This window comes from Schistocerca gregaria, chromosome 10 (genome assembly GCF_023897955.1).
Source record: "Schistocerca gregaria isolate iqSchGreg1 chromosome 10, iqSchGreg1.2, whole genome shotgun sequence".
In the NCBI taxonomy this organism is placed as follows: Eukaryota; Metazoa; Arthropoda; class Insecta; order Orthoptera; family Acrididae; genus Schistocerca; species Schistocerca gregaria.
The window spans coordinates 81,529,425-81,542,040 of NC_064929.1; the positions used below are offsets into that span (position 1 = coordinate 81,529,425).

The 12,616-nt window shown below is 43.4% G+C and overlaps 1 protein-coding gene across 1 annotated transcript in view; it reads left to right on the forward strand.

Annotated features, from left to right (window-relative positions):
* Nucleotides 1–12,616, forward strand: part of LOC126293300 (chondroadherin-like protein) — a 329,161-nt gene that overhangs the window by 276,427 nt on the left and 40,118 nt on the right. Inside the window, exons 14-15 of the mRNA XM_049986431.1 lie at nucleotides 4,111–4,370; nucleotides 10,385–10,597. Of these exons, the coding sequence (XP_049842388.1) occupies nucleotides 4,111–4,370; nucleotides 10,385–10,597 (473 nt within the window). The remainder of the gene's footprint in view (nucleotides 1–4,110; nucleotides 4,371–10,384; nucleotides 10,598–12,616) is intronic.

The window sequence follows — 12,616 nt, forward strand, 5'->3', positions numbered from 1 at the left end:
TTTTCTTTTCCTTTTACATCCTTCCCCATGAGCATACCTAAAGCAGCATGAGTCATTGTGCACAGAAGGAAAATGGGAGAACTGTTCCAAAGCATCCTTCACAGTCAAAACATTGTCTCAAAATCTTTGTCATTGATACCTTGTCTTCTTGTAATAGGTGTTCCAAAGTGGAATATCTTCTCTTTAAGTCCTCATTTCCATGCGACAATGTACGAGAAGCCTTAACAAGTTTTGAAACATTTGAATACTTTAACTCTACGGATGATGAGTCTGTTTGTGAGATGTGCTGTTGCCAGTAATTGTCAGTATCTTTGCTAGCTACAGCAGGGTTATCTTTTTCAAATTGTAGAAGCTTTCACTCATCTAAAAAGTATTCTTTCTAGACACTGAACAGCATCATTTTTACAACCTTTATCCTGTCACTGCTACTTCTGCTTTTTATTCTCTCTTTGAGGTCTAAAAACCTAAAACTATTCAGTGGTGCTCTTGACAAGCACATCTTTTCCATCACATCTGCAAGCTGCGATGTAATGTTTTTGGCCATTCTTTAGAAACCACAATTTGTCACCTTCTTCCAGATTACTAAGATATTTGGTTACTTGCCCACTAATAACTACTTGTTCAAAAGGAAGCATATCAGAAAATGTAAAGAGTTCATTATGAAGAACTTCAGGAATACTCTCAATTGTTCTCAAAGCAGAAACCTTCGAAACCCGAGCCAATAAGATTTCAAGTATGTTTTGTATTTTTTATGCAACTTGTGAATAAAAGGCATTTGGCTTTGAAAACATTCTGTGAACTTATAGAAAACTTATGCAAATGAAATTATGAAATCTTTTAGGTGTACAACCACTTTCTTGCTTTCTTAAGCATATATATCTAAAAAAAGTAATTTGGCTACTGTCCAGTTTAAGTCATACAGTGCCATTGCTAATGCTTTAAAAAAAATTTCATCAAAAGTTTTGATGAAATTTTTTTTAAAGCATTAGCAATGGCACTGTATGACTTAAACTGGACAGTAGCCAAATTACTTTTTTTAGATATATATGCTTAAGAAAGCAAGAATGTGGTTGTACACCTAAAAGATTTGTGATATAGAATGTTAAACATAGACTGAATTACGTCAAATACTTCCCTAGCAAACAAGTGAACCATCAAAATAATAGTTAAATACTGACCAGAAACTTTGATGATTCTTCACCTAAACATTCCAAAGCCTTTACATAGGCATTATGCATCGTATGAATGTTACAGTTTCCGATGTTCATAAGTTGTCTGCCTCAGAGTGTCCTGGAGACCGCTATCTAAAAGCCTAAACACTTTTTTAATTCACGCATCTGCTGTGCCAATAAAGTGAGTGGTTAAAAATTGCATGGAAAACTTCTGTATGAAAATTTTCCCATTTCAAAAAATTTTTCAAAATTGAACAGAGGAATATTTGCACAAAATATAAAAACACCAAAAAAAAACAAAATGGAACAAACACTCAAATTTCAGAAGCCCATCATGTTACATTTTATCTATTTTCATCTTTGGAGTATTCCAAAAGGTTAAACTAATAAACATGAATACAGAAAAAAACATGGAAACAAAAGTAAGTAAGTTATTTTCTTCCTATAACAGCTTAAAAAGGTGACAGTAATTTAAAAAGACAACAACGTTAAACACCATCTTCTTTACACCCGATGCATCCAAGTTACAAACAAGAATAATATACCAAAGAATGGAAAAAATAACTGGGAATCTCTTAGAGGACAATCAATTTGGGGTTAAGAAAGGTAAAGTCACCAGAGATGCATTTATGATGTTGCACTTCGTAATGGAATTAAAATTCCCTCATAGGGTACGCCAACCTACGAAAATGGTTTGTTACTGTAAAGTGGCACAAGACACTCAAAATTCTCAGAAAAATAAGTGTAAGCTATGGAAAAATATGAGTGCTGTATTGAAAGTATGTAAGAGAGTGAAGAAAAACAAATATGAGTCCAAGACCAAGAACAAAGTAATTGGATAAAAAAGGTGTATGACAGGAGTTCAATCTTTCACTCCTACTGTTCACTCTGTATATGGAAGAGTGGTATTAAAATTCAGGATGAAAGCGTATCAGTGATAGGATTTGCTGACGACATTGCTATCCTCAGTACCAGTGAAGAAGAATTACAGGGCCTGCTGAATCGAATGAACAGTCTAATTGGTACAGAATACTGACTGAGAGTAAGGTGAAGAACGACAAAAGCAGAAATGAGATTAATGATAAATTTAATACTAAAATTGAGGATGAATAAGCAGATAAAATGTACGAATTTTGGTACTGTGGAGGAAAATAAAATGTGGTGGACAAAGCAAAGAGGATATGGAAAACAGACTATAAAACACAAAAAGGGCATTCAGGGAAGGAAGTGAAACACTGAGGATGGGGAAAACCAGAAAAGCAGAAAGTTGAAGTGCTTGAAATGTGATGATAAAGAGGTACACTGTGTGGTCAAAAGTATCCAGACACCCCCAGAAACATACATCTTTCATATTAGGTGCATTATGCTGCCATCTGCTGCCAGGTATTCCATATCAGTGATCTCAGTAGTCATTAGACAACGTGAGAGAGTGGAATGGGCTGCTCTGCAGAACTGACGGACCTCGAATGTGGTCAGTTGATTGGGTGTCACTCGTGTCATACATCTGTATGTGAGATTTCCTCACTCCTAAACATCACTAGGTCCATTGTTTCTGATGTGATAGTGAAGTGTAAATGTGAGAGGACACGTAAAGCACAAAAGCGTACAGGCTGACCTCGTCTGTTGACTCGCAGAGACCGCCAACAGTTGAAGAGGGTTGAAAGTGTAATAGGCAGACATCTATCCAGACCATCACAAAGGAATTCCAAACTGCATCAGGATCCACTGCAAGTACTATGACAGTTAGGTGGGAGGTGAGAAAACTCAGGTTCCAGGGTCAAGTGGCTGCTCGTAAGCCACACGTCAAGCCAGTAAATGCTAAACATCACCTCGCTCGGTGTAAGGAGTGTAAACATTAGATGATTGAACAGTGGCAAAACATTGTGAGGAGTGACAAATCACGGTACACAATTTGGCATCCGATGGCAGGGTGCAATATGGCAAATGCCTGGTGAAAGTCATCTGCGAGCGTGTGTAGTGCCAGCGGTAAAATTCGGAGGCGGTGTTGTTACGGTGTGGTCGTGTTTTTCACGGAGGTGGCTTCCACCACTTGTTGGTTTGCGTGATACTATCACAGCACAGGCCTACATCGATGTTTTAAGCACACTCTCGCTCCCCTAGTCATGACCTGAAGCCTATAGAACACCTTCGGGATGTTTGGGAACACCAACTTCGTGCCAGGCCTCACCAACTGACATCAATCCCTCTCCTCAGTGCAGCAGTCCGTGAATAATGGGCTGCCAGTCTCCAAGAAACCTTCTAGCACCTGTTTGAATGTATATCAGTGAGAGTGAGGGTGGACCAATACCGTATTGAATTCCAGCATTACCGATGGAGGGTGCCACGAACTTGTAGGTCCTTTTCAGCCAGGTGTCCGGATACTTTTGATCGCATAGTGTATGTTGAAAATCTGGTGGATTGAGAAGGTGTGAAGTAGGAGGTGATCCACAGAATCAATAAAGAGAGGAACATGCATATAACTCTGACAAAATGCTGATCGGTCTTGTGTGAAAGACAAGAAGGAATAACTTCCCTGATACCAGAGAGACCTGTAAAGGGTAAAAACTGTAGGGGAAGATAGAATTATCCAACAGATAATTGAGGGCCTGGGCGCAAGGCTTACTCTGAAATGAAGAGGTTGGCAAAGGACAAGAATTTGTAGAGGGGTGCATCAGACCGATAAGAAGAAAAAATCGTATCAGGTAGAGGCCTATGCTCATTTGCTTGCTTGTGTGGTTTAGCTGTCACAGCTTCTGCCAGTAATGAGCTGGGGTGATGCCAGCAGACACAGAACTACACAACTACAGAACGTACCGGGCGACTGAGTGTACACTGTAGTACAGACCGACAGTATGTACCCCGTAGGTTAGGGTAGAGGTATGTGATGAGTCTGCCGGGTACAGGAGCATTGCACGTCAGCAGCTGTGTCGCTCCACAGGTGAACATCAAGCAGCTGGACCTGTCGGAGAACCCGCTGAGTGCAGCAGCGGTGGCGGCGGTGCTGTCGGAGCCCAAGACCGTGCGGCGGCTGCGGCTGTCGCGCGTCAACTTGACGGCACTGCCCGCCGGCCCACTGGAGACACCCTTCCTGAGGGAGCTCGACCTGTCCGGCAATGCCGTGGCACGCCTGCCACCCGCCGCCTTCGAGCGGGCCACCCTGCTGGAGGTGCTCGATGTCTCCCACAACCAGCTCTCCAGGTGAGTGGGGGCGGTGTGTGTCTGGGGGGGAGGAGGAGCGAGAGGGGGGACACTCATCCACTCCATACACCTGCAGGCATGCCACCTATTCTGTTATGGTCACTGAGTACCAGTGTTTGATACTGGAGCTGCAGCTTGTACACTGATGAAGAAAGGGTAGAAAAGCTACTCATCTGTGGGCAATAGTAATAGTGACAGTGTTTTCTTATTTACAACTAAGTGCTCCCAGTCACATGTTGCTGTGGATCATTCTATTGACACCGGTGTGTCAGAGCCACCATACTTGCTACGGACACTGCGAGAGGGCTGTACAAGCAATGATCACATGCACGCCACAGCGGACACACCAGGAACCGCGGTGTTGGCCGTCGAATGGCGCTAGCTGCGCAGCATTTGTGCACCGCCGCCATCAGTGTCAGCCAGTTTGCCGTGGCATACGGAGCTCTTTAACACTGGTAGCATGCCGTGACAGCGTGGACGTGAACCGTATGTGCAGTTGACGGACTTTGAGCGAGGGCGTATAGTGGGCATGCGGGAGGCCGGGTGGACGTACCGCCGAATTGCTCAACACGTGGGGCGTGAGGTCTCGACAGTACATCGATGTTGTCGCCAGTGGTCGGCGGAAGGTGCACGTGCCCGTCGACCTGGGACCGGACTGCAGCGACGCACGGATGCACGCCAAGACCATAGGATCCTACGCAGTGCCGTAGGGGACCGCACCGCCACTTCCCAGCAAATTAGGGTCACTGTTGCTCCTGGGGTATCGGCGAGGACCATTCGCAACCGTCTCCATGAAGCTGGGCTATGGTCACGCACACCATTAGGCCGTCTTCCGCTCACACCCCAACATCGTGCAGCCCGCCTCCAGTGCTGTCGCGACAGGCGTGAATGGAGGGACGAATGGAAACGTGTCGTCTTCAGCGATGAGAGTCGCTTCTGCCTTGGTGCCAATGATGGTCGTATGCGTGTTTGGTGCCGTGCAGGTGAGCGCTACTATCAGGACTGCATACGACCGAGGCACACAGGGCCAACACCCGGCATCATGGTGTGGGGGGCGATCTCCTACACTGGCCGTACACCTCTGGTGATCGTCGAGGGGACACTGAATAGTGCACGGTACATCCAAACCGTCATCGAACCTATCATTCTACCATTCCTAGACCGGCAAGGGAACTTGCTGTTCCAACAGGACAATGCACGTCCGCATGTATCCCGTGCCACCCAACGTGCTCTAGAAGGTGTAAGTCAACTACCCTGGCCAGCAAGATCTCCAGATCTGTCCCCCATTGAGCATGTTTGGGACTGGATGAAGCGTCGTCTCACGCGGCCTGCACGTCCAGCACGAACGCTGGTCCAACTGAGGCGCCAGGTGGAAATGGCATGGCAAGCCGTTCCACAGGACTACATCCAGCATCTCTACGATCGTTTCCATGGGAGAATAGCAGCCTGCATTACTGCGAAAGGTGGATATACACTGTACTAGTGCCGACATTGTGCATGCTCTGTTGCCTGTGTCTATGTGCCTGTGGTTCTGTCAGTGTGATCATGTGATGTATCTGACCCCAGGAATGTGTCAATAAAGTGTCCCCTTACTGGGACAATGAATTCACGGTGTTCTTATTTCAATTTCCAGGAGTGTATATATATATCAGCTGGACCTGTCGGAGAACCCGCTGAGTGCAGCAGCGGTGGCTGTGTCTGTGTATGTATGGATGGATATGCATGTGTGTGTGTGTGTGTGTGTGCGCGAGTATATACCTATCCTTTTTTCCCCCTAAGGTAAGTCTTTCCGCTCCCGGGATTGGAATGACTCCTTACCCTCTCCCTTAAAACCCACATCCTTTCTTCTTTCCTTTTCCTTCCCTCTTTCCTGACGAAGCAGCCGCCGGTTGCGAAAGCTCGAAATTCTGTGTGTGTGTTTGTGTGTTTTATTCATTGTGCCTATCTACCGGTGCTTTCCTGCTTGGTAAGTCTTGGAATCTTTGTTTTTAATATATTTTTCCCATGTTGAAGTTTCTTTCTATTTTATATATGATGTGACTTACCAAACAAGAGTGCTGGCAGGTCGATAGACACACAAACAACACGCAAAATTCAAGCTTTCGCAACCAACGGTTGCTTCTTCAGGAAAGAGGGAAGGAGAGGGAAAGACGAAAGGATGTGGGTTTTAAGGGAGAGGGTAAGGAGTCATTCTAATCCCGGGAGCAGAAAGACTTACCTTTGGGGGAAAAAAGGACAGGTATACACTCGCACACACACACATATCCATCCGCACATACACTGACACAAGCAGACATTTGTAAAGGCAAAGAGTTTGGGCAGAGATGTCAGTCGAGGCGGAAGTACAGAGGCAAAGATGTTGTTGAAAGACAGGTGAGGTATGAGTGGCGGCAACTTGAAATTAGCGGAGGTTGAGGCCTGGCGGATAATGAGAAGAGAGGATATACTGAAGGGCAAGTTTCCATCTCCGGAGTTCTGATAGGATGGTGTCAGTGGGAAGTGTTCAGATAACCCGGGCTGTGTAACACTGAGCCAAGATGTGCTGGCCGTGCACCAAGGCATGTTTGGCCACAGGCTGATCCTCTTTTCAAGTTGCCGCCACTCATACCTCATCTGTCTTTCAACAACATCTTTGCCTCTGTACTTCCGCCTCGACTGACATCTCTGCCCAACCTCTTTGCATTTACAAATGTCTGCTTGTGTCTGTGTATGTGCGGATGGATATGTGTGTGTGTGTGCGAGTGTATACCTGTCCTTTTTTCCCCCTAAGGTAAGTCTTTCCACTCCCGGGATTGGAATGACTCCTTACCCTCTCCCTTAAAACCCACATCCTTTCGTCTTTCCCTCTCCTTCCCACTTTCCTGAAGAAGCAACTGTTGGTTGCGAAAGCTTGCAATTTGTGTGTATGTTTGTGTGTCTATTGACGTGCTAGCACTTTTGTTTGGTAAGTCACATCATCTTTGTTTTTAGATATATTTTTCCCACGTGGAATGTTTCCCTCCATTTTTTACACACACACACAAACATATATATATCAGACAGGCACAATGAACAAAACACACAAACACACACACAGAATTACTAGCTTTCGCAACCGATGGTTGCTTCTTCAGGAAGGAGAGGGAAAGACGAAAGGATGTGGGTTTTAAGGGAGAGGGTAAGGAGTCATTCCAATCCTGGGAGTGGAAAGACTTCCCTTAGGGGGAGAAAAAGGACAGGTGTACACTCGCGCACACACACACACACACACACACACACACACACACACACACACACACATATTATATTTATTTGTACATTAAATCTATTTAAAAAAAACAGGTGTGTAAGAAAACACACATACCTGAATGCAATGTTGTTTCAAAGTTTAAAAGCAATCAGTAAACTTTCAGAAATTTAAGACCTTGTAGCCACTACGTAGCTCCATTCTATTAATGATAGACTCATTCGTATTCTTAATGTTGTGCACACGCTACTGTTCGTCTGCATGCTCCCACAACTTTGAAGTAATGAACATTTACATTTTCATTTATACAGGTGCAAATGTATGTTCTTCACGGATTTATTTGACAATGTTGCATTTGAACACACACATTTTTATTAAGCTTTGGGAGCTCCATATACACCGAGAGACAAGACATTAGGACCACCTGCTTAATAGCTGGTGTGTACGTCTATGGAACAAAATACATCACTGATACATAGTACCAGGGATCCGTCAGTTTGTTGGTAGGTTTGTGGAGGCATGTGGTATTAGGAGTCTATGAATAGGTCATGTAATTTTGCGTAAATAATGGGCCGATGATTTGCGGACGTGGTGATGGTGCTAGATAGTAGCCCACATTGGTTCCATAGGATTTACATCAGGCAAATTTGTTGCCGAGACATCAGCGTGAGTTTTAATGCTCACCAGACTGCTGTAGTGCGGTTGTGGGTCTGAGACGTGGACAATTATACTGCTGAAAGATGACTTTGCCATTGGAGAAGACATCAAGCATGAATGGATGGAGCTACCAGCGTGTCTTCGGTTACTACCACAGGTCCCTGTGCAGCTGCAGGAGAATGTCTCCCATCACATAATACTGCTCCCACCAGCATGAGTCTGTGACATGCTGCATGTTTCTAGTCACTGTTCACCTCGATGGCAGCATTTGTGGAGATGCTTGTCAACCTAGTGTAGCAAAAATGTGAGTCACCTAAAGAGCGACACATTTCCATTGATTGACAGTCAGACCCTGTAGTCCTGTGACCACTGATATTGTAATTGATGATGTCAATGGATCAACACGTAAACACATATGGTTGGTCTGTTGTGGAGCTCTGTGTTCAACAGTGCACTCTGAAACACACGTGCACACACCAGCATCTTTCTCTTTCAGCAAAGATGCTACAGATCACCATCTGTCCTACTTTACTTAGCAGACCAGCCTTTGATCAGTTGCGGACATCCAACCACTTAGTGTGTAGTGGTAATTTCACCATCCTTCTATCTCTTCTTTCCATAGATGCTCATGACAGTATCACATGAACATTCGACCATCTTCACCGTTTTTAAGATACTTGTTCACAGATTCTGCGTAATAATAATCTGCTCTTTGTCAAAGTTGCTTTCTATGGATTTCCCCATTTGTAGCCCATGCCTTCACTAGGGTCATCCCCCATCCACATCTGTTCCACTTATATACTTCTGTTACTGTGCCATGTGCGTGCAACCTCGCCAGGCAGCATTCAGTGTCGTGGTGGGCAGTGTATACATGGAGTTCAGTAGGAATTTGTGTCAGAATTTCAAAGCACTCAGTGGAGAACTATCAGTATTTACATTTTTTTAAAAATAGAGGTATGGGTACATGTAGTACAGTACTGTAGTACTTTTAAATGATATTTTGTGTATCTTCTCTTCATTAGTGTACACTGTGCTCACACAAATCTTGTTGACTGAAAATGATTGACTGATGTTGTATCTGTAATTGGAGAAACAATAAATAACGATTGGCGTGAGTTCCAAATTTGGTTTATTGCCAACAGTTCCACAATAACAACACAACTTGGTGCTTGATCAAGAGTAGCGACTGGGTTGCAAAGTCCAAGTCCGGTACGGTAAACAGTCGTAGCACAGTGTAGTATCATTCCTGGGTGCGACGTCGACGTAGCAAGTAGGTAGCCCGACACGAGATTGCCAGGCGTGGCGGCGTATGCGGCTATATAGGGCGAGTGACAGAGGAATATGCCTGCCATAACCGAGTCCACTTGTCATGTCCTGTTATGAGTGGTGGCCTCACGTAACTATCTCTCGGGAGGACACCAGCTGAGGTCGCCATGACAATGTGGAGGCACTCAGTGTGTGTGAGGCTCACACCTGCGCTGTACAGCTGTGCAGAGATGCACATAAGCGGTGCGTGCCAGCCGTCGGCTATATGACATAAAGACCACGGCCACGCAGCTGCAGGTACCACGGGGTGGGCATTGACTGTACCATAACTGATGGGCATTTTCATTGTGTTTTCATTTGTTTACTATTAATGCCAGCAAGTGGATGGGTTATGTTACCTGGGATATGTGTACTGTGTGCTAGTACACAATAGTGTAAGTCAGGTTTCTATTACGTTTTAAATACTACCAAGTTTATGTGAAAAGTACATTGTAATACATTTTTTGAAAAGAAGGGACAAAGTACATTACTGGATAAAAAATAGTGGGTGCTATTTTAATAAGATGTACTGCTGTTCAACATGTGCTTGATACATTTATTTTTTATTTTACTTATTTGAGGTTATCAGGATAAATAGGACAGCCCGTAGGGATGGGGCACTTCTTTTATGTCTGTGTTAAGTGTAAAAATGAAGTTGTTTTTACAATAACAAATATGAAGGAGGTTAAACAACAGTTTAGTGCATAAACAATTAGACTGGAATAAAATATAAAGTATATATGTGCATTTATTCCTCAACTGCAACCGAAACTTCCTCCCACGATTGGACAACTATACAGGTACAAATACCTCACCTGTGTGGCAGGCTGGACCGTGAGACGTGGCGGCGGCTGCCGGCATTGCGGGAGCTGCGGCTGTCGGGGAATCCAGTGGCGGCAGTGCAAGCCGGCGACTTGGACGGGCTGCGAAACCTGGCCCGGCTAGACGCCAGCGACCTGCCGCAGTGCACCCGCATCGAGGCTGCTGCTTTCCGCGGCCTGAGGTCCCTCCAGGAACTCGCCGTCTACGGATACCCCAGGTCTGTGATTGCAGTGCTGCAGAATTTGACACCGTGTGGGGAACTTCCGGAGAAATCCTGACTACTTATCGGGGATATTGTGTTCTGCTTCCCCGTGATACGGAAGTCTCTACAAATGTCCTCTCTCGAATGGTTTTTGCAGTCGTGCTCTTACTTGAAAGTGACAAATGTCAAGAATAAATGCTTGGCATTGCTTAGCATAGCACAAACATCTATGTCTCCTTGACGACTCTGTAATTCACATGCAAGTAAATAAAAAAAAATATTCCATGGATCTAAATAACTTGGCTTCAGCTGTATTAGGTACAGATGTTCTACATGTTGGTGACCTAATACAGCTGACACCAAATCATTCACATTCACCAAAATTATTTCAGTCTAATTTCTAATGGCTGTCCATTGTCATCAATGTAAATGCACACTGAAGTGTTCGACATCAGAGTCAGAGAGCCAGTTTTAGACTATTTTCCAACCATTTCATTTTTGAATACCACGTGGAAAAAATGAACTCACAAGTCTTCCTTCCAAAACCTGATTATTCTTATTTTACGAGGGAGTATCTGAAAGTAATGTGCAATAATTTTTTTTGTCCCCTGTTGTTGCAGCTGGAATGTTGAAATTTTACAACAATATAGTTAGAAGTTTGTCCTACAGAGCTGTAAGGACTGTAGCAATGTATCCACTTACTTATTAAAAATATTATTCTGCGTTACTTTTTGATCTTCCCTTATATTACCACGATCATTTGTCTCTATTTGGACTGGAGTCAACAAAATATTTTTGCATTGGTTGCACTGTTAGCAGAAAGCTGGTGATTGAAACTTGGTGAAAAGATCTCTCCACAGTAAAAACATGTTTGTAGTACTGACTGTCACCCCCAACTAGCTCATCATATGCTTAACACTCTCTCCCATCTCACAATAATTTAGAACCTGCTGCCCTTCTTTGATCTCTGTGGATGTTCTTTGTCAATCCTATGTAGTAATGGTGCCATATCATGCGGCAACACTCCAGAAGAGGAGACACAAGCGTAGTACAGGCAACTCTTTAGCAGATGTGTTACATCTTTTAAGTGTTCTACCAATAAAACGCAACCTTTGGTTTGCCTTCCATCACAAGAATTTCGTGGTAATTGCTATATAAATCTTTTGCAATTGTAATACCCAAGTACTTAGTTCAACCAACTGCCTATAAATTTGTGTGTGTTTATTTATTTATTTATTTTTCACATAACAATCCCTAACTTTGTATTGTTTAGGGTTACTTGTCACTGTCTGCAGCATGCAGATATCTTGTCTACATCATTTTGCAATTTGTTTTGGTCCTCTACTGATAGAGGTGATGCTGTAAGTTAATGTCCAGTGAACAAAATAATAGAAGTGCTCGAATTGTCTCCTACATCATTTCCATAGGCTAAGAACAGCAGGTTTCAATAGACATCTTCCCATCATTGCTATGAACTGTAACCTTTCTGATAGATCATGAATGCTGTCACACAACTGAGGTGATGCTTCCTAGGAATGAAATTCTGTTACAAGGTACTTATGAGGAACAGTATTTTTAGCCTTCAGATAATCTAAAACTGTGAACTTGATATCCCCTGTTGCAGCACCCACACTTTGTCCAAACGAAGAGTCAGTTGTGTTTCACAAAAATGACATTTTCTGAAACCCTGTTTGTCACATGTCAATAGATTGATTTCTTTAAGGTATTTTATTATGTATATGTTGCTAAATCCTACTGCAAATGAAGTAATCCCATATAGTATTAGAAGGTCTAATTCTTCCTATTATCTACAGTCAAATAAATATATATCCAAAAGTACAACCAGTTTAAAACAATCATGTATGCGTTTGGTGTTGCAACAGGAGGAATATAAAAAATCTTAATAAGTACAGACATGTTCAGGAAAACCAGAACACCTTGAACAACTAGAGATAGGACATACGCATTCACAGGCCATGTAAATTAGCATATTCTGCAGAAATGATTAACATTTCAGTCACCTTAGTTCAGTGT